Source organism: Pezoporus wallicus, unplaced genomic scaffold (assembly GCF_028554395.1).
Source record: "Pezoporus wallicus isolate ANWC-B61680 ecotype Strahan unplaced genomic scaffold, APGP_CSIRO_Pwel_v1 scaffold_3294, whole genome shotgun sequence".
Taxonomy (NCBI): Eukaryota; Metazoa; Chordata; class Aves; order Psittaciformes; family Psittacidae; genus Pezoporus; species Pezoporus wallicus.
The window spans coordinates 17,008,682-17,030,658 of NW_026635478.1; the positions used below are offsets into that span (position 1 = coordinate 17,008,682).

Sequence of the window (21,977 nt, forward strand, 5' to 3'; positions counted from 1 at the left end):
GTCCTGACACTTTCCACCTGGTTTAGGGACACCCAGAAAAGAGTTGATGCCAGCTAGACACAAGCATATAGCTTCGGTAAAGTTGTGCCTCTTTCTGCTCCTGGGTCTTTACCTTCCCTCCAGGGGAAGGTAAAATGAGAGCTTTTCGAAAGGACACATTGATGAGGAGTTGTGAGAGATTGGGAGATGAAGGGGGAGAAAGCAGTCTGGAGAAGAGGAAGGTTCAAGTGCTCGGAGAGATGAAGGAGAGACAGAAAGGGTCAAGAGCAGAGAAGGTGAGATAGAGAAAGAAGGAAGCAAGATATGGAGGGCTAAAAGGGAATAACAACAAAAGCACAGGAAAAGGGGCCATGGAAGCTGGGAGGGCAGTAAGAGGGTGGAGGAGCAGCACAAGCTGAGACTGCTGGAGTAGCAAAGGCAGACATTTCAGCAAGGGAAGAGGAGATATCTCTTTTGTTCCCATCATCAGTAGAGACCCAGTGCTTCTCAATCCATGGCTCTTTGTACTTCTTCAAGATCCTGAAGGCCCTGTGCTGAGCAGGGCTGCCCCTGGGAAGCTCCCAACAGAGACCCCCCCATGGCACTGTCTTCCCTGTGCTCCCACAGCACAGGGGCTGTGCTGTGGGGGGAAGGCTCGTCCAGAACTGGCTCAGTACTGGTGGAGAGAGACTGCTGCAATGGGCGATGAGATGGAGTGACTGCAGGACAGCTTGGCCTCATCTGTACAGGATCAGGAGCCTGTGACACAAGCACGGCTTTGGATCTTAGCACTGAGCAGGGCAAATGCAGCCTCTGCAGCAGAAACATGTTCTTTTTCTCTGGGTTTTGCTTTTCTCTTTTTTTTTTTTTTCAAATACAGCTATTTTCCTCAAGCACTTTGATGCTTCTCAATGGATGCTACAGCCCAAGAACTAATTCTGTCTCCTCCCACTGGTCACTTCCTCTGAACCACAAAATGTGTCAGTCTGTCACTTCTCTCATCCACTTCCAAGCTGCCATTTCCCCTTGGGAAGCCACAGCAAGAAATGGGCTTAAAAAGCTGGGCTACCATGCCCTCAGCCCAACCAGCTGCCTTCCCATGCACTGAGGAGCCAAGAGAAATCTCTGGTGCCCTCACTTGAAGACACTGCGAGCACTGGCTCCACCATCTCTCCTGGAGTCTCTCCTTGCCATGTCTCCAAGTGATTAAAACAGGACCACAGCATGACCCACCACCTCCCACCTCCAAACCTCTCCTGCTCCTAGAAATCCTTCCCCCCCATCCCTATTCCCCCCAGACAAGACAGAGAGCTGAGACACAGAAACAAGAGAAAGGAACATGACGGACAGTCCGCTATGCAAAAAACAAACTGAGGATGAGGACACTCTGGGGAGGACAGGGAGACCTCACCTTGGGTCACTCTCTGGCACATAGGTAGGCACGCACACACACTCACACTCGCATCCTCTCACACACATGGAGGATGCACCACATGTTTCAAGATGGGTCCATGGTAGACTCAAGGGTAGCAGGGGTGGGTTGTCATATCCAGAGACACTGAGTGACAGTGGGGATGCGTGTCTGTGTCATTCACAGATTACTTTCATGGTTTTCCTCTGTCTCGACAGTCATGGGGGGCAGCCCTCCGTTGTCATTCAGCCGCTTGGCCCTGTAGGTCTCATAGTGGATGTTGTGGGTCACTTCTTTCAGGTCCTGAAGGTGGGTCCTGCAGGGGGCAAGGTGAAGGTGGGGTTAGGAGGAAGATACGATAAGCAAGATGAGCTCAGTCAGTATTAATCTTCTGATGATCATTTTATTCCCCAAGATAAATGGAAGATCTCTTCAGGCAGTCTGGCTAGTGAGCGTACCCCTTTCTGCGTGGATTGCATGGGTGCCATCATACATAGCTGAGAGCTGGAGCATCAGCATTCAAGAATACATATGCAGGATGCAGGATATCGGCTGAAATCCCTGTCTGTGCTTGCCAGTGTCCTGCTGCTCACGTCTGTGCCAGTGGGACAGCCACTGGCCATCCTGGTATGTCAGAGCAGACATGGTCTTATCTCATCTGAAGCAGAGGTGAGACAAGAAAGCACAAGACAAGCACCAGGAGGGTGTAGCATGTCCACTGCAGATGTTACCTCAGAACAATGCTGTGAACATCATCTTTAACCTCCATAGAAAGCCTGTGGGCTTGGATTTCTGTGTGGTTTGTGGTGGTCACTTGGTTAGGATGTTTTCACTGTAAGACTCAGGGAAAGCATGTCTGCTGCAGAAGGTATCGCAGAACAAAAAGAGGGCAGTGGGGTGATGTCCAAGCATGTCTCAATACCACCATACCAACAGGTGGAATGAGCCACAGGGCTCCATCTTCTAAGAGTGTTTCCTTTATTTTCTTAGTTTTGGTGTTGTTTTAAAACCTTTTTATATTTATAGGGAACTGAGGTGACCCTGGGTCTGCACCTCTTCTACAGAATTTAGGGCAGGTATCACTTGTGCTGAGACAACTCCATGAAACAGAGTAGAAATAAGACTGGACAATGAAATACAGAACTTTCCATTTCCAGGTCATATATTCCAGCACATCCCTCAGCCTGGTAGGACACATGACCTAGGATGTGGTAGTGGCCTCTTTTTCACTGACTCCATCCCAAACCCATTGTCAGCAAAAAATAGAAGCAGTTTCAACCTAATATCCTTAACGGGATATAAGGGGGGGGGGTGATAGTACCCTGCTTTTCTCCAGGCATCCAGCTCATACATGAAACTAGTACCTACTTCACATAGTGGTTGTGTCACTAAGAGAGGCACTAGAGCATCCAGCCCTTAACTCAGTCTAACCCTACCCCACATAAGTCTTCAGTGCCTGAAATATACTCTATTTTCCTTTCCATAGGGGCTATTTCACTCTAAGAGGGTCTCAGGAAGACTCCCTGCTCATCAAGAGCAAACTGGTGTGTGACCATGGCCTTACCTGATGACAAAATCTCGAAGTAGGGCAAATTCACAGTGAGTCAGGTTTTCCACTGAAAAAAATAGCAAGCAAATGTTAGGTTTGACTTTTTCCAGCAACGGCTTTCTGGTTACATGGAAGAGCATGGGAAGGTCATTGCTATGGGGTAGGTTCTGGGTGGGCAGAGCCTGCATACTTCAGAAGGGACAGACAGCTGTCTGAAAGGCACAGTCAGGCATTGAGGAGACATACTAACAGATGCTGAGCAGTCATGTGTGCAATTGTATTTGAAAACCAAGGCAGCCTCAGGACCTCAGCCTCACACATGGTGCTGTTCAGAGTGGCTCCAGCTTCTACCAGTTGGCAGCAGGGGTACCACATTGACCATGGCAGTTCCCTCCCAACAGTGCTATTTGAGCATTCCCCTCTTGCTTGGTTTCAAAAAGTTTATCACAAAAGGGATGGGAAGGTGGCCATGGGACACACCGTCTGGATCCTGGTTTATTACTGGGGCCTGCAGAGAAACTTTCAGCTCCCAGAAAGAAGGGATTCTTTTACCTTCAATGATTCCCCAAGGTGTTTTCCTGCCCAGGACTCTTTTGCCATTCACTTGGTATTCCTTGTCGCTGCCCACTACTGCAAAGGGCATGCTTTCCTGCTGGGGAGAGACATGTGCAGAGATCTATTGAACCCATTCCAGAGAGCAGCACAGTCACTGTTCCCCATCTGCTTTCCTCCTCTCAGCTCACCAAACATAAGGCCTTTTCCAAGAGGAGAGATTCTCCAGGACAACAGTGGCAGTCCTCTTTACTGGCACTCCCCAACCTTAGTGGGTAGTTTGCAGCAGAGCAAAGACTCTGATGGGGCAGGGGGGAAGAGCTTTTCTGTTCCCATCTCCAGCATTTCTGAAGAGGGGGATAACCAAATAAGAAGTACCTTGGCTGGTACTTCTTATGAGGGTCTGTCAGCCCAGCAGTATCCATATAGAGAATTTGCCCTGTTTCTCAACCAGGTTGTAGTTCTCCACCAGAAGAAGGAGATAAAATAATCCTCCCCAGCAAGACACATGAACATTCAACAAGTTTAATGTCTGAAATGGTTGTACTGAGGAAGACCAGAAATGGGGTGGGGATGCAGCTTTCCTGGGAAGTGGGACAGTAGGTGAGGCTATTGGTGACTGAGGCTCTTAGCACAGGGAGAAACCATTCATTTCCAGAACACAGGTGCTGGAGACGCTGCTATCCATAAGGGTGTGCAGATGTTCATAGATTAGCTCTGCTTTATAGTGTCACTGAGCCTGGGAAGGGACTGCAGTTACCAAAGGAGAGGAGATCAAAAAGCAGTTTATTTCTTACATGTGATGCTGAAGTGCAGAACAAAATGTGGTTGGTGCTCTCATCAAAACCAGTAACTGTTTGGAGAAGGAGCAAAACCCATGTAGTCTTCTCCAGAATGTGTAATATATTGCCAAATGGGAAATGATTAATAAGATGGACAAGGTGGGAATTTCTGCTGGGGCTGTGACAGTTGGGGCAGTCGAAAGGGCAAGTGTCAGGGAGCAGTACAAGAGTTTCTTGAGGACTGCGTGGATGCCAGTCTATTTTCAATAAGAGCCTAGCTACAAAAATGATGGGTGGGATAACAAAATGCACTAGCATCACAAGGCCAAGAGGTGTTGTCAGTACGAAAGCAGCCTGGGTTATTATATGGGAAGATGTAAGTTTGAGGCACAAAGAGCAGCATTTTGGGAATAACAGCAAGAATTTCTGCTACAACTTCAGAGCTCATGAGCAAGTAGTGTCTGAGGGAGTGGAAGGACCCCATGTGCTAGTCAGATACAGAATGACCATGAGCCACCAGCGTGATGCAATTGTTTAAAATGCACATGTGGTCCATGGGTTTAGCAGTTCAGATCTCAGGAGAGATGGGAGAGCATCGGGTACCAGCACCAGTGCTACAAAATCAAATCAAACTGGAGCAGTCACAGGAAAAAGTGACTAGGAGCATGGACTACTGAGGAATGGAAGGCTCATCTAAAGAAGATTGTCTCCTTTAGCTGACCAGAAGGTCCCTACATCTGTTGCATCTTTCATTCATGAACCAAGAAGCACTTAAAAACCTCTAGTGACACATGTCCATTTTACACTTGTTAAATATGACAAGCCCTCATCCCCCCTTCCCCTCCCATGATAAAATGTTTCCTACCCTGATTTTGTCGTTCTCTGTTTTATCCTCCAAGTCCTCATCAAACTCTTTCTGGGGGTAAAACTCGATCCCATTTACTTCTAGCTCTTTGCGTACCTGGGCAGAGACACATCTTGGAGCACAAAGCAACACAAAGCTGAGGGAAAGGCAGGTGGGGTGTCTGGGTAAACACATCTGGGACATCCTTCCAGCAGGCAGGGGCTGGAGGGATTGTGCCTGGGAACTGTGCAGCAAAGTGAGGACACACAAAGGCAATGATGAGTCTTTCTTCCCAACCCCCAGTTACTTGTCTTGCTCTGCTGTTCCCGTGACACTAGATGACACAGGGATACACATGTTTCTTCCCCCTCTAACAGATGCCTTTCTTGCCACAAACAGCTGCATCTTCAGGACTTACCCACCAACCCAGCACTAGACTCTGCACATGCCCCAGGGACTGTGCTGCAATCCCAGGAAGAAGCATAGCGTGCATTTCTCCCACCTCCAAGCCAGGGCAGGGAAGGATCTCATGCAGGAGAGGAGATACTCACTCTTTGTTTGAACTCAGTCTTTTCCTCCAAGGTCATGGTGTCAGCCTTGGCAATAACTGGGATGATGTTCACTACTTTGCTGAGATGTTTCATAAACTCCAGGTCCAAAGGCCGCAGGCTGCAGCCCAAGGGGGAACAACATGGAAAGGGTCACTTTACCCTCCTCCCCTTTCATCCTAGTGACTCTCCCAGCATCAGGGCATCAATTAACCCCCCTTGTACGTACCCTGCTTGCCACCACTGTGCTCTCATTTCCTTCTTCCTATCCATCCTGCCCTCTCCCAGAAAACAGTGGTATTTCTCCTGCCCTTGTTATCCTAGACCCTTCCAAGCCCCACAGCACTCGAAATTAAGCTAAACAGTGGTCAGTCCTGCAGGCAGGACCCCTGAGCCTGAGATGGAACAGTGCAGGGTATGTATCTGGTACAGAGCACTGAGGACTTGAGGAAGGATGAGGGACTGTGTACATACGAGTGGCCTGTGGGGGAGATGAAGTAGAGGCAGCAGTGCACTCGCGTGTCTGGAATTCGTTTCTTCCTTGCAATATTCACCTCCTCTTTCAGAAATTTTTCATATTGCTCATTGATGTATTTCTCAATAGGCTCCCAGCTGTTAAGGTGGGAGAGAGAGATGAATAGACAGGTACAAATCTCCACATGTTCCTGCCTACAGTGTTCCTAGCTCTGACAGCAGCAAAGCACACTCAGGCATAAAAAATACCCACCACAAGCATCTCACCATTAGCTGAGATGTTTAAGAGTTTCTGTAACTGGGCACAGAAATAGGCACTTCCTATGTAATGTGTGCATACCCCCGAGCATGCACACAGACCCACGGTGTTCACAGTTCCATGTCCCCACTACTGGCTCCCTAAGTGCAATAGGAGTCCCAGATGCTTTCCAGGCCAAGTAGATGAGAGTTGCTCCATATACCACCTCAACTCCAGCCCTTTCTGTGACACAAGGCCTTGACCATGTAAAACTCACCAGTTCTCGTTGTTGATCTGGTCCCCAAATCCTGGTGTGTCAATCACTGTCAGCTTCATTTTGACACCGCCTTCTTCAATGACTGGGAAAGACATTGCAAACAATCAATAAGCCTCCCAGTGCACTGCTCATGTTTCTGTACCCTACAAGGGAACAAGAGTGCTCTGCCTTCATCTCTGCCCAGCAAGCATGACCAGTCTAGGCTGGGTCATGCCTCAACAGTGGTGACCCCCACTTGCATTTCTGACACCAAATTTTGCTGACCTCTGCACCAAAGCCACCTTATACCACTCTGCCACAGGAAAATGGATTTGTGCTCAGTTTGTGGCCCAGAGCTAGTACCTGTCTTACACAACTTGTCCTCCCCATCCTGAATCTGAGATGATACACATTACTCTGCACCACTGTAGAAGCTGTGCTGATGCTTTGCCATGAGGAGATGTATTCTACCAAACTTGGGATGGGAACCCACTAATGCAGCTTGTATTGACTATTAAGTGTCCGCAGGTGGGAATGACTTACAGCAGGTCTTAATCCGCATATGTAGACTAATGTCTTGGCAGAAGAAACATCTATAACTCTTTTTCTACCCCTCACTTTTAGCTGTGGCATCAGTGGCATCACTGTTTAAGAAAAGCCATGGCTGGATCTGAGGCCATCTAAAACTGACACTTGTCCTTTAGCTTCCCATGAAGAAAGGACTGCCTAATACCAAAGAACTGTTTGCATAAACTACTGGGGTCTTCTGCAAGACTGTTCTGAAGCATAAGTATTGCTTTGCCCTAGCAGCCTGGCTCTTACCATGCCCAATGGCTTTGATCTCCACTGTCTTGGGGATCTTCTCCTCCCGGTTCCATCCTGAAGATTTGCGGCTCACCTGGGATTTGAAGAGGGTGTTCACCAATGTAGATTTTCCCAGTCCACTCTGACCTGAGGATTGCAAAGAGGAAGCCTATGACATGTGCCACAGCCCTGCAATGACAGCAGGCCCAGGGGATGGAGCCAGGCTGGCAGGAGAAGGGACTGCAGGGGTCTCCTTGCCTTGTGCAGGCTCTCCTTTCCCCTGCACCAACTCGTCTCTGCAGGGCTTGCCCTCCCACCTGACCCCATAGGACAGTCCCTGGCCATGGTTCCCAGTACCTCAATTGCTACGTGCCTACCTACAACCATGATGTTGAAGTCAAAACCTGTCTTCATTGTTTTCTTACGCATCTGCTCAATGATGGTGTCTATACCGATGTAGCCCAGCAAGTTGGCGTTAATGCCCATGGGTTTCATTGGTACAACTGGTTTTTGTCGTGGCTCTGGGACCAGCTCAGACATGGCTGCTTCGTTTTTGTTCTCCACTGGTCCTACATAGGGAGAAAGATTGAAAAATCATCATTAAGGTGTAATAAGGACCCCCTTGCTGACCTGTCACAGGGACTGAGGGCAACTTTGAGCATCCGTTTCAAGGGTACTTGATGATTGGATGGCAAGATTATAGCAGTAAGAAGTTCCTCTTCAGGGAGGAACATCTACTTGAATTTCCAGCACACCCTTCAATGTATCATACCAGATGAGGAGGTAGAGAAATGGGGTTTGTTGAGCATGCAGCGTGCTGAATGCTACCTCCAAACAGCACGAGCAGGCGCAGTGAACCTGGCTGGGTTCCTATTCGGGTGCCCAAAGTTCTGTGTGTGCCTCCTCAGTTTTGTCTCCCAGTTCTCACCAGGTTCACCAGTGTTTTGCCCCTCCAAGTTTAGCATGAAATTCGCAGTGGAACTGACTTCCAAAAACTATCATGTGTCAAGTCCTGTCATTGAAACAAAGTTTGGGATTTACCATGAGGACTTCAAAGCTTAGCCCTTGCCAGGGACATCTGCATTATTGCCCGTGCTGTGAAGGCTGAGTTCCTCAGAAAAAGGCAGTGATGGAAGTGCAAAGCATGGTCACAACCTCTGCACTTACCTCCCACCCATAGATCAATGGGTTTTGTTATGCTCAAGAAACTAATCATTATGACCAATAAACGAATTATCTGCATCTTTCCCTCCTCACTTCTTCCATGTAAAACAAACAGGCAAAGAGAAAGCTCCTGCTGGCTTTATGGGCTCCCTGACTCTTTCAGGTGATGGCACACAGTGCTCGAGGTGGGCCTCATCCATTTATCTCCATCTCTTGTCTCATTAGTGAGCAGCCCCCACCCGCTGGGAGGAAGCTGGAGGTTGGGAGAGAACATGACATGGGATAAAAGCTGTAATTGATGGGGAAGGGAGGCATGAGGGATAAATCTAGAAAGGAAGATGAAGGGGATGGGAATCAAATACCTTTCATACACAGACCAGCTGCAAACTAAAGCCTCTCCCACTCTAATTACTTGACTCCCCCATGCTTTGTCTCATTAGATGATTATTTTCCCAGGGCAGGGACAGCATCTGTTTTTGCTTGCTAAGCACTCCACTTGTTTTGGAGGCCACTTCAGTTGAAGTATCTCACACTAAATTATCCCTTTCCATCATTCGGTGGAGTTTTTCGCTCCACTCAGCAGAACCCATTGGCTGCAGAGCAGGAAGTGAGAAGCCAGGCAAGCGACTGCCATTCAGTGGGTGATGGATGCTGCTTGGAGAGGAAGGTGATTCAGAGGTCACCAGGCTGGGGACACTGGCAGCACCAGTTCAGGGTCCTTGTGACAGCTCAGCCAGGCCAGGCAGAGACCGGGGCTGGGGAGAGGTCAGAGTGATGTTGTTTGAGGACAGGGTTAGGCTGCATGGGTGGCTGGTGACCCTGCCCAGCATTCCCACATCAAAGCCCTTACATAGGCACAAGGGCTGCTCTACACAGTGAAGATTTTACATTGTATGTAATCTTTAATACCCCATGATCATGTGCTGAGGGCAGACCTTGTGGAAGGGCCACCACTGTCAGGGAGAAGGGTGCCTCCACCCAGCTCCTTTGACACCGCTTGGTAAGTTTTTTATGTTAGAGTGGGAGAAGGGATGTTCCCCCTGTGGGAGAGGGTGGTAGCACTTCCACCCATGCACAGCACTGTGGATAATGTCTGAAGGTTCTTGTACCTTCACCTTGCTGGCAGGGGAGAGCTCTGCTGGAGATGGTCCCTCACTCTGAGCTATCACCATCCTCTCCTGAAGCAGCGAGCAGTAGCCTGGGGGGACCAGAGCACAAGATGGACTGTTGGCTTGAGCCAGGTTGGCAACTCAGAGCACCTCATGCTGCCGGGCAGCTGCCGGGGGAGCAGCCTGCCCAGCCAAATGCTTCCCAGCTGCAGTCTGCTCTGGCACCCATCACGGCTCGTCTGTGCCTTCCCTGCTGACAGAGCACCCCCTGGGGCTCCTGCTGTCTTTTCCCAGCTTTCTCAAAGCTGCTGCCAGCCAGGAGAGCCCTGCACAGCATGGTGGACCAAGGCAGCCAGCTGTCTTGCACTCTGCCCTTTGCCCCTCCTCACCCAGGTACAGGACCTGTGCCATAGTCATGTGGCTGTGCCATGCCCCTCATCCTGCTGCAGCATCCTCCAGTGCACAGCTCACAGAGACCTGCTCTGGTCCCACCTACTCCAAAGACAGGGAGAAGAGAGAATGAGAGAGGGAATGATGTGGGGAGATGGGGCAGGGGATTGTGGCCCCAGTAGCGCACTTGCCTACTGCAGTAATGGGGGCAAATAAACACCAGAGGTGGACAGGGAACAGGATAAGGTGAGAAGAAAGCCCAGCTGAGCAGCTGCATGGGATGACTGCATGACCTGGATGCAACCCTTTTGCTGCCTGGGCTGTAGCTTGTCTTCAGGGAATCTATTGCACTCTCTTTTATGCCTCCAACTCCTTATTCTTACACAGGGAGGAGGAAGCAGGTAAGTTGCTGGCAGCCAACCTCAAGGCTCACTAAGAAGTTCATAGCTCATACCTCAATCTCACCGAAGGATGCTTTGCCCAGAGCCAGGAGATGTTCCCAACTCTGCTGTGGACATTCAATATGTGGCCATCTGTTTGCAGGCTTTACTGCTGGAGCCAGGAGCTTGCAGCAGCTGGAGCAGATATTTCAGAGTCAGGTTCCTGACCACCTATATAAAGCCCTGAGATCAAGAGAAAAGATCTGCAGAAGACTCCTTAAACATTTCCTGGATTTTCCATCAGTGATGTTGCCCTGAGCATTTGATTTTGGACATTCAAGGTCTCAGTGTAGGCACCCTCCCTTTTAACTCTCTTTCCACACAGCCTCGGGCAGGGAAGGCCCATTTTGCAAAGAGGTGCCCAAGGGCTCAGCTTTCCACACACAGTTTTCCACTTCTTGACTCCCACAGAGGAATCCAAGGAGCCAACTGAGGAGCAGCTTGCTGGGGAGGTCGGGGTCTGCAAAAACCAAGGCAGAGCTATGAGTGCCTCCTTAAGACATGAAACGTGCCTACTTGGTCTCTTGGGAATGGCTCCGCTTCACATGCAGTAATGCTAATGCCGCTAGGAAACCTCATTAGTGCCCTGAATGACTGGTCAAGGGGTACTATTGTGCATGCTAGGCACATCCTGGCCCCTCCAGATGTCTGCTGTAATGAATACATGATAGGGTACTACAGCCAGTACAGCTGATAATGAATAGAGGGTTAGCCAAGGTTAACCACTTGCATCCGCTGCTTGCATTGTCACCCTTTTCCTTGCCACTTTGTTCCATGTGCTAAGCCAAGTTCATTTAAGAGGTCATTGCTGCCTGGTTCCTGGTGGGAGCTGGCTTGGGCTGGGCTGACAGGGGATAATCTCTGGCTCATAGGAGATGCTCCACTTGGCTCTAGAGCAGGGAGAGGTGCAGCATCTGGGACCAGGGAGGGCAGAGCCAGAAGGGCAATGGGTGCCTGGAGAGGTCCTCATGGTCCCAGCTGGCTCCTGCTTCTAACACCCCCTTATCCACCCCAAAAACACTCCCTGAAAGGTTGATGTACATGTCCAGCTGCAAACACCACTCCTGAAGCACACGCTTCACATCTGCCTACCTCGTGTTCACAGCAGATAGCTGGGGACAGAGGTGGCCCTGCGGGTCCCTTAGGGGCTCAGATAGTGGGGACTAACATCTACTCTGTCCCCATAACCCAGATACAGTAGCATCCCCTCCCCCTGCCTTTCCATCCTTTGTCTAAGTGGTAAGAGGGAGGGAGGGCTGCAAACAGTTGCTCACCACAGCCCAGCTTCCAGCAAGGAAAGGCTATTTAACCCCCACATGGACAACCTCCTGGCAGCTCCCGTGTGGCGTGAGGCTGTCCTGCTCTGGCTGGAGGCAGAAATCGACACACGAGTCTCACCCCAGCCCCTTCCACTTGCATGGCTCTGGACCCACAGTTCCACTGCCTACAAACATGGAACAGGGAGGAAGGATGGGGTTGGAGCTTGAAGGTGTCTGACAGGGGTAACACCAGGTTCCTGGGAAGAAAAGCCAGCAGCTCCTTCAATAGCCCTTCCTCCCTGGGGCTTGCAGGCATTGCTTCTGATCTGAAGGTGCTGGACTGAGCGTCCCTCTACTGGAAAATCCCTTTTACCCCTCAGTTTCTGTGATGACCCAGGCATTTCTCCCAGTTGTGCAGTGCAAAGGCTAAGCTGTGCCTGATGCACTGCGTGACCTCAGGGTGCAGAACAGAGCCATTTTTCTTACCAGATCTTTTTGCCTGGCCTGAGGACCACTGAACATTTCCAGTGAAGCAGGGAAACTCATCCCAGTCCTTCAGCTGCTGCAGCCTTCCTGGCAGCAACCTTCCTTCCCTTCAGTGCTCTGCAGAGGGCTCAGGCAGGAGCCTGGCTCTGCCAGGGCCGCAGTGAAATCTAGGGCAGTGTGTGCTGAAGGTTCTCTGGAAGTGAAGGGGCTGGAGGTGAAGGGGCCGGGCACGTCCCCAGCCCAGCCGCTGCAGGGTTAGATGCTCACCTCAGCCCCAGCTGTACCCAGACTGCCAGTCCCCGGCCGTGCATCTCTTACCCCATAGCCCGGCTCACCCCTGGGTGGTACGGCTGTACCACAGGGCGAGAGGATGCTGAGCACCCCTGGACCACCGCAGCTGCCTGTGCTCCTGCCCGCCTTCCCGCCCGTGCAGGGCCTCCCTGCCCGCCGCTGGCTCCTGCACAGATGCCCAAGGAGCAGCACAGGATGTTGCCCCTGCAGCCGCTGCCTGTCACTAGCAAGGGACAAGCAGCTTGTGGGCTTCCTGCAGCCCTGGACCAGCTCGGATTATCTCTTTCAAAGCAGCCCCTGACGGCAGCTACTCCCGATCATATCCGCCAACAGCCCATCTCATTCTCCTTCATGCCAGACTGCTGCCACCAAAAGGAAAAACGAAGACAGACAAAGCCAGGACCGATTTCCCCTGCTGCCCTTCGGGGTTATTCCTCCTCCGTGGCCAGAGCTGGGCAGTATGGAAGCACAGCGGAGGGTGCCTGCACAAAAAGCCCCAGCGGCGTCCCTCCGGCATCGCCCAGCCCTGCCAAGCCCAGAGCATCCTACCTTTGAACATGAAGCTTCCTTTGTCTCCGAATCCTCGCCCAAGGGGGTGGGTTTCCCCTTACTTTCCTAGCCTGACGCTGGCACGGCACGGTGGGCTACGAGGCGCCGCTTTTACCTCCCTCTTTCTTCCCTGTATCCTCTTCTCCCCACCTCTCCTTCCCCTCCTTCTCCAGTGGCTATTTCAGCGGAGAGGGGATGCTGGTGCTGCTCCTGCTGCCATCGTCATGTGACCTGAATATTAAACATCGCCGCAAAATCTCCCCCCGCGCACCCTCCCCGGCTCCATCCCGGGCCCCGGCTCCATCCCCGGCCCCTCCGGGGGGGGCGAACAACCACCGGGATGGGGACAGCACCGCCAATGGGCCCCCTCCGTGCCCTGGAGGGGCCCCCCTTGCACACCCACATTACACAGGCCTTTTCTTACCCCTTTCCCTCCCAATTCCCCAGCGTTTTCAGCATCTCTGCTTGTTTAGGGAGGAGGATCTTTAACCCTTCACAGCTTGGCTCTGGCAGGGCACTCAAGGGCACTCTTTTCCCCTAGGTATTTATTGCAAGGCCTCCCTTCTGCTTTCCCGGAGGAGGGAAATTAGGAATGTTTTGGCTCATCAGAAGTGACTTGCCCTTCAGATCCGCTTGTGGAGGCGTGAGAAACCTTCTCTCTTCTGGAGCTGTGACTCCTGGCTCTCAGCCCGTGGTGCAGAGGCAGAGCAAGCGCTGTCCCTTCTGTGTGTGTGTGTGTGTGTGTGTACACGTGTGCATGAGTGTGTACGTGCGTGTGTGTTCATGTGTGTGGTGAGCAGGAAGAGGCGCTGCCCATGGGCCATGCTGGGGTACGCAGGTCACATCCCGTGTGCCCCCGCAGGCATACACACATGCCTGCACTGCCCACCTGCATGTGCCCAGTGGATGTGCTTGCATCTGGAGAGGGGGCACATCCTGGAGGGGGATGCCCCTTCCTCTCTCTGTGTTTCCTTCTCCTGCATTCTACAAGAAATCTGGAGAAGGACTTTTTACAAGAGCAAGTAGTGACAGAACAAGGAGAATGGATATAAACAGTCAGAGGAGAGATTTAGATTAGATAGTGGGGAAAAAAACCTGGAACTGCCCAAGGAAGTTGTGACTGCCCCATCCCTGGCAGCATTCAAGGACAGGTTGGACACAGGGCCTTGGAGCAACCTGCTCTAGCAGAAGGTGCCCCTGCCCGTGGCAGGGAGTAGGAACTGGATGAGCTTTAATGTCCCTTGCAACCCAAACCATTCTGTGAGTCTGTTTGTGAGCCCTGGCTGCACTCTGCCCCTGCCATGCTGTGCTGGGGCCAGGGCAAAAAGGAAACTGCACCCTCTGTGGGTTACAGGACCATTTAGGAATCACTGTCAGTCATTACCCAGAGTAGGCTGAGTGGTCCACAGCCTGGCTGCCTAAGACAGATGACAGACAGAGAAACATCCCAGCACCCCCAGCATCTCCTGTCATGGTGCCCATGGCTGTCCATTTCCTTGCTGAGTGCCAGGCTCACCTCCACACAGGCTCACCTCCTGTCTGCCTTTGCCCACCCACATTCACAGTGTAGGGAAAGGAGAAATGGCCTCCAAGGAAGGAATTGCTCCCCATCCTCCCCATGTCACCCCATTGCTCCCGCAGGGCCCTGCCCCATGCCAAGCCCCATGGCACTACCAAGGCACCCCTTTGTGCCTCCCTACCCCCTTGCCCAGCCCATCCCAGCAGCAGAGACCCACCGGAACATGGTGGGGCGCAGGGAACCCCCATCTTCATCACCAGGGAGGCTTCGGCCCCGCCACATCGCTGGGACCCCGAGGCCACTGTGGGCCGAGGCCGAGGGGGGACGGGGGTGATGGGGGCCGGACCCCGCAGCCGCTCCCAGGGGAGCCCCCCGGCACCCGCACTGGCCTGGCGCAGGGTGACCGAGAGGCAGCTCCGCTTCGTGGGGGCACCAAGGGGGCTGTCCCGCCGCTGCGACGGGGTCGGGATGCGACTGGGGCCGCCTGGAACGGGCAGGTGGCCGCGGTGATGGGCGACGTCCTCCTCCATGGCTGCAAGAATGAGGGCAGGGTCCCGGCGGTCCCCCCTGCCGGGGCCGCGGCGTCCCGGGGCGCAGCTCCCCGGCAGCGCTGCCCAGCGGCCAGCCCGCCTCCGGGCAGGACAATAGCGAGCCTGTGCCCTGTGCCCACGCCTAGCGCTGCGGCCGCTCCTGCCCCTGCCCTGGCGCCTTCCTGGCTCCGTGCCGTGGGCAGCCCCGCACCATGGGCAGCCCCACGGCACAGCCCCTGCCCTGCTCTCCTGGTGGGAGGTGATGGAGCAGTGCAGACCCACCGGGTCAGGCCGGGGCTGGCTGCTCCCAAGGACAACCGGGGTGATTGGGAAAAAAAAAAAATCTCTGAATTTTTTAAATGTTTCTCCATCCTCTCACTCCCCCCCCCCCCCCCTTCAAATAGCAAATTTCAGTTACAGGATTATGCCCTCCTGAGAAAGTTCGCTCACCAGGTGTTCATCAAGGTTAACGCTTCTTTCCTTTACTCTGGTTTTCTTCTGCTGCTTCATTATACTGATTGTTTCTTAATTTTGTCAGCTTCGGGGTCGAGCAAGCAGCTTTCCACTGTGCACCTTCCTCACCATGAAAGAGACTTTGAAGGGCAATGCAGTGACAAAGGAAGGAAGAAGAAAAGTGTTTTGGTGGAACAGGATGAGAATATGTGTGTTTTGTTGGGCAAATGGGAGCAAAGAGGAGAGATGGGCACACGTAGCACCCAAAGCATGGCACCCACAGTGGCATGTCAGGTCATGCACCCGGCCTTTGGGTGGCCAGGGCTGAGGGCTGGAGGGATAACAACAAGCTGTGAGGAGTGCTGGGGATAAGGACAAACTAACTTCTCTGCTACTTTAAAGGCAAAGAGACAGAGAAGGTGGAAAACACCAACCTGATCCTGGGCAGTATGCCCAGCACTGAGTATCTTGCCTGATGCTTTACACAGTTTAATTCAGTATCTGTGACTATTTCCCTCTCCCCTGAGGTCTCTCTGGCTGCACAGGTCCCATAGGGGTGTCACAGTCTCAGTTTTCAGGCAGTGTTTGCATTTGGCTGAATTATTCCTAGATAGCCCTGTGGCATAACCGGCACAGACACCACGCGGATGAGGACCTATCCTGCTGTAAAGGAAACCTCACTGCACGCTGGTCCTTGCTACCTGCCTAGAGCTGCAGGGAGGCAGCTTCCAGGGGGAACAACAGGAAAAACGAGCATTGGCCACGCATTTTGTCACATAATTTTATTCCACTGGGGAGGGCTTTGACACCGCTGGCAATAAAGTCCTTCATACACATGGAAAATACCTGGCTTAATACTGGCTGCTTTAGGACTGACAGCGCCAGACAAGCCAGAGGAGGTGAACAACCAGCTTCTCTCTAGTCCAGCCCTGACCTGTTTGTTGTCTTCTTTTTGCTTGGTTTCTATAGCAAGTCATGAGCAGAGCGGAGGTGAGAACAGGCAGGACAGCACTCAGAGGAGGGCGCAGAGGAGGGCTCAGGGGAGCCCCACCACACCACGGATGCCGGCCGGGTGAGGGCAGCAGCAGCAGACCCAGCCCTTCGGTTTTACCGGGCTGGTGGCTTTTCCCGCTTCTCTTCCCACTCAGCGGGTGAAAGCAGGTTTGGAGAAGGTGCGATGGCAGAGCAGTCTGCACTGGCGCAGGCCCCAGAGACCAGACCCCCCTTCCCACAGGGACGGTGTAACCTGTCCCTGGTGACTCCAAGCCCCTCAGCTCCAGGACAGAGTGTTTTATTGCTACACCATGTCTCAGCTGGGGTCCGTGCTCAGTGCAGCCCCAGCTCAAGGGAGTGGAGGTGAGGAAGAAGGTTTCCAAGCTGGCACTTGGAGATATGGCTGTGTTGTGCCAGAGGGCAGGGGATGTGAGCCATGCAGACCATGCAGCCCAGCCCCACGGCATTTCCCTTTCACAGCTCAAGTCACCAAGGCACAAAAATACATGGGATTTACCTGTTTCAGGCTGCACCTGCGCTTTGAGCAATTGCTTGCCAGGGCAAGCATTACTTTGGGCACAGGAGTAATCTCACTCACTGCATCTCCCTGCAGAGCAAGACTCCCCAGTTAGGGTACTCACATCTCTGTTTTTTGGCTGAATGTAAGGACTTAATGAGGGATGAAATGTCCCAGAAAGACTCAAGAATATTTGCAGGATGTTCTGACCCATTCCTTCCTCAGCCAGAAACCATAGAGCTAGAAATTAATTTTCATCCCCAGAGAATTACCCACGGACCATCACTCACTCAAACCAGCCCAGGACACCCTCCTCCTTTCTTTGGGAATAGAAGAGAAAGCTTCCATTGACGGGTTCACAGGAGAGACTGAGTGACATGAGCCCGTCTAGGACACATGGCAGATTCAGGCAGCTGGCTTGAGGGACTCCTGCTGCCCAAAGCAGCCATCAGGGACTAAACAGAGACAGCACCCTGGGGATGTGGGTCACTCTGCTACTGGCAGGTTCATGAGGCGGCATGGGATGCACAGACTCACGCAGATGTGGTGGTGGCATTGTCTGACATCCCCTGGGACATTAGGAGTGGGGCACACAGGGCCCTGCATGTCCAGGGTACTCACTGCTGCACCCACTGCATCCAAAGGGTGGGTGTTGGGGTAGTAGGAGAGGTGATGAGAGGCTTTTGAGACAACCTGCTGCCACAGGTTCAGAGCTCTCCCAAACCTGCCTGTACACACTGGGCATTGCACTGGCTGGGCTGGCAGGGAGGGAGAAGGTGTGATTACCAAGGGACCTTTCATTTGAGTCATTCACCAGTCTTGGCCATGGGAAGGAGCAGAAGTCCTTGGCTGGGTGAGGGCTATGAGCATGTGGGAAGCCCTGAGCCTACAGTGCCACACAAACCTTGCCTAAGAAACAAAGGGGCAGAAAGGTGAGTGGTGAGTACAAAACTCAGACCAGCAAAGAGCAAAGCTGCTATCAGCACAGCTTGCACAGGGCCAGCCTGTCATCCGTGCTGAGGCTTGCAGACTGCTGTCCATGCAGGAGAGGCTCTTCTGGACTGGATGGGCAGCGTGTCAGACCTCGGGCACCCCGAAGGCCAGGTTGTCCCGAATCATCAGTGTCTTCCGAAGGTCTCGTTCCATTATCGGCCTCTGAGTTCGCCACTTATGGGCTTCCTGGAGTCCTGGCTCAAAGTAGTAAATGCAAGCTCCAAAGCCCACCAGGATGAGAATAGAGATCATCAGATACACCGGCACAAACCAATCCAAGAAGTGGGGCATGGCTGCCAGAGAAAAGGCAAGAAACCCCATGCAGTGTAAGCACCCAAGAAACACAACAAGCTTCATGATGAGACACCTGCCCCATCAGCAGGGCCCAGCCTCCCTACACCCTTCCTCATTGCCCCACCACACTCTGGTTTGTGCTAGGTCGCACACCAAGGCACTTCAGCCTTTGGAAGAGAGCAATCCCTTTGGCTCATTGCTGGCACCCCCTCACTGAGTGGCAGTCCTGCTCCCTCCCCACAGACAGGGGTGAGCCTGAGCCCCCAGCCCTGCTCCTCATCTGCTTGTAGGGGATTCTGCTGCTCTTTTGCCTGATGCTCCATGACCCCTCTGAATACCCAGTCTGAGCTGGTCTGGCTCGGGGTTGAGCCCTCCCTTGCTGCTCACCTATTTGGTGTCCCGCTTTGCCAAGGCTCAAGGACCTTGCAACGCTTGGCTGAACAGAGCCCAGATCCCACATCACATCAGGTGCTGGGCAGCGGGAGCCACTTACCAGGGGCAGCCGATCTGTCTTGCCAGGAACCCCTTGCCACCCAGGAATGAGGTGCCGAGTCTGCAGCAGTGCTGCCCTGGGGGACAAAAAACAACACAGACGCATGATCACTGTCGAGCCGGTGCTAAAAATGAGTGAGGAGGACAGAAAACCTTTTCCTGCCTGGCCACCAAGGCTGAGGCTTTATGGAGGGGCAGGCAGATGGGGTTCCAGCCCCACAACCTGCTGGTGCCCTGGCCAACATACACCCTGACTCAGGGCAATTTAAAAGCTGTAATGGCACCATGTTTGTGCCCAGCCCTTATCCCCATCCTTTGCGATGGCGCAATCCGCATTACAACCCACAGTAGTGCCAGGCTCAGGCACAAAAAGCAGCCCTACAGGCTTGCCCTCCAGTGAGGGTGTTGAAATGCCCCTTGATTTCAGTGGCAACAGATAAGGCAGAGCTGCACCCATGCCAAGCTCCTGCTTTTCCAGATACCTGAAAGATGCCACCTGCAACTGTCCCCTAAGACACCCCTCAGCCTGCAACCTCATGTCCACTGCCTTCCTTGTGTGGGGCACTTAAGGGGAGGCTGGGGAGAGCTCTGAGCATCTCCATCCTCTTTCCTGCTTCTGGCCTGTGTTTCCTCCCACTTACTGGCACGGATGTTGATACTTATCTGTTCTCCTTGCATGACAGGGAAGACCTCAGAGGATTTTGCCCCCTCCTACCATGCTGTTTGGCTTTCAGCAGCCACTGGATTTGCTGCTCATGGTGCTGCCCCTACCATTGCCAAGTCCTGGAGGACTTTTTCCATCTCCCTCTCAATGATTCACACCTCCCTTTTGCCAGGTCCTTGCTCCACCTGATCAAGACCAAGGGGACTGGGCAGCTCAGCATCAGCCACCATATGGCTGGGAACAAAAGGCAGTCTTGGTGCTGCTCCCACCTCTTCATGGCTGCCTCTGCCTCCCTCAGGAGAAGCTCCCTGCCCCAGCCTGCAGTAACATTGCAGATGTGTTGTGGGGAGCAGGGATCCTGCTGTGGGGCTTCCAGAAGGAATTAAGCACAGACCATGCCTCCTGACAGGAGTCTGAGGTCCAGGTTTGGCAAGAGGCCCCTCAGTGCAACTTTCCTCCATGCTCTGCAGAAGCAGCTCCTGTGCACCCCCTGCACCCCTCAGCTGCTGCAGCCAGGCTGGAGGACAAGGATGCTGCAAACCCCTCTTCCAGAGGTGCCTCTGCCATCAGTCCCAGCTCATGACACCAATGGTCAGAAAAGGTGACTCGGGCTTGGAGCCCCCGGTGCAACGGGAGAAAAGCCAGCAACCCCATTTCCTTCCCTGACCGTCTGATTTCCAAACCTGGGAGTGAAGCTGCCATCCAAAAAGTACCGCAATAAAAAGCAGCCTTACAGACTTCCCAATTTATCCTTTCTCTGTAGCCAGCAGCGCCAGCACTTCCCAGCTCCTCGCCAGCAGCCTATTCTTCAGTCTACTTGCTATGCAGCCCTCACCTTGTGCTGCTTCCCCCCTCACTCGCCTGTCCCTAGCCCCAGTGAAGGATCCTGGCCATGGCTAAGCTGAGGTGTCATTCCCCACACACACAGCCTCTGCAGGACTAACCCAGCAAAGCCCTTGCTCTTGTCAGGTGGGTGAGCAGATTTTGGCTGAAAATGCTGAAAAGAGGGAGTTTTAGTCAAAGATGTCAGCTTTCTGGAGCAGCCCTGCATATATTAAATGTGCCTTAACCCTTGCTGGACCAGTAGTACTCAGCACCCCATTTTGCAATGGGATATCTGTGACCTCCCAGAGACAACATAAGTGTTCTTGGTCCTTCATCTGAGGCAGCATCTCACAGAGGTAAGCTGACTGACCCTTTAGAAAACTCTCCTACATGTGTCATTCCAGCCCCTCTCCTTCAATGTCACCCCTGCATCCCTTCATGCCACCTCCTGCTGCCCCCCCCCATGTGCTGCGGGTGCCCTTGTGATGGGCAACCCAGGGGCATACTGAAAGTGACCTGGCAGAAACTGCTCAGGAGAGGCCAGGAGCAGGGAGAGGGGGCTTGCAGGGGACATAGAAACACAGTGGTGACCAGGCAGGGGTGAATGAGGCAGGAGTGCCATGCAGAGTGCCAGGACATGGGTGACTTCAGGCACAAAACCTTCCCGTGTGAATGGGTGGGAGCACACACCAGGTTGCAGCGTTACCAGCCATGGGCTCACCCCGACTATAGAGGACTCCCCAGGACTGGGCACCCCGGGGCAGCTTGGGGCAAGGGGCTGCCGATGGCTGGGGACCAGGACACGACCCCGCTCCCATACATTGCATCCCCGACAAAACCCCATCACCTGCCCTGCAACGTGCCACCTACCTCCTTCCACGGCCGCAGGGAGACGGGGTGAGGCTGCTCCCTCCGGCATCAGCCGGGCCGGTCGGGATGAGTCGGGCTCTTTCCCCAGCTGGCAGTGCCAGGGAGAAGGGACCCCGCTCCGGGAGAGGAAGGCGACAGAGAGAGGCGACACGCGAAGGGCGGGAGGGAAGGAGGGAAGCCAGGAGGGAATGAGGGAGGGAAGGAGGGATGGCGGGGGCGTGCAGGGGTGACACGCAGCCTCATTTCCCACCGCGGCTCCTGCGAGCTTCCCCCATCGCCTCCCCGGCAGCTACAGCCCCCCTCCAGCCTCTCCAGGGCACCCTCCGCCAGCCTCAGCCCCCGAAGGAGGGAGCGTCTGCACCAATTGCATCCCCGCGTAGGGGAGAGCTGGAGGCGGCGGGAGGATTTTAGCAGCCGTCGTTATGGCAACGGGCTTCCCGAGCTCACCCGCACATGGTACCCCGGAGGGAGCCACGGGAGACGCGGCCGAGGCATGTTCTTCCCTCTTCCCGCATCACCCGCAGCCCGGGCTGCAGCGCCGGAGCCGCTGCTCTCCACCGGGCTGAGAAGGAAGGATGGGGCTGGGGAGGAGGCGAAGTGCTAGGGGACACGTGTGTAGGCTCGGGATGATGGAAATGTACGAGATGTTAAGGTTCCGCAGTTCTACCGGTGAGCCCCGCCAGGGGCTGGGGCTTGTCAGCA

At 53.5% G+C, this 21,977-nt stretch overlaps 2 protein-coding genes across 5 annotated transcripts; both read right to left on the minus strand.

Moving 5' to 3' along the window:
- Positions 1–829: 829 nt before the first annotated feature.
- Positions 830–13,367, minus strand: SEPTIN3 (septin 3). 3 transcript variants are annotated; one of them, XM_057430725.1, is made up of 10 exons: positions 13,126–13,367; positions 7,815–8,006; positions 7,456–7,584; positions 6,655–6,736; positions 6,140–6,277; positions 5,669–5,786; positions 5,139–5,234; positions 3,492–3,588; positions 2,955–3,006; positions 830–1,706 (listed from the first exon to the last, which is right to left on the minus strand). In XM_057430725.1, the coding sequence occupies exons 1-10, from the start codon at positions 13,133–13,135 to the stop codon at positions 1,571–1,573; spliced, it is 1,050 nt and encodes a 349-aa protein (XP_057286708.1). In that variant the 5' UTR covers positions 13,136–13,367; the 3' UTR covers positions 830–1,570. The 3 variants fall into 3 exon arrangements, with proteins under 3 accessions (XP_057286708.1, XP_057286699.1, XP_057286716.1); XM_057430716.1 differs by having other exon boundaries at positions 3,492–3,591; XM_057430733.1 differs by lacking the exon at positions 13,126–13,367 and adding an exon at positions 12,621–12,765 and having other exon boundaries at positions 3,492–3,591.
- Positions 13,368–16,792: 3,425 nt separating this feature from the next.
- SMIM45 (small integral membrane protein 45) lies at positions 16,793–21,722 on the minus strand. 2 transcript variants are annotated; one of them, XM_057424567.1, is made up of 3 exons: positions 21,526–21,722; positions 18,918–18,993; positions 16,793–18,423 (listed from the first exon to the last, which is right to left on the minus strand). In XM_057424567.1, the coding sequence occupies exon 3, from the start codon at positions 18,419–18,421 to the stop codon at positions 18,215–18,217; it is 207 nt and encodes a 68-aa protein (XP_057280550.1). In that variant the 5' UTR covers positions 18,422–18,423; positions 18,918–18,993; positions 21,526–21,722; the 3' UTR covers positions 16,793–18,214. The 2 variants fall into 2 exon arrangements, with proteins under 2 accessions (XP_057280550.1, XP_057280539.1); XM_057424556.1 differs by having other exon boundaries at positions 21,276–21,721.
- Positions 21,723–21,977: the final 255 nt, after the last annotated feature.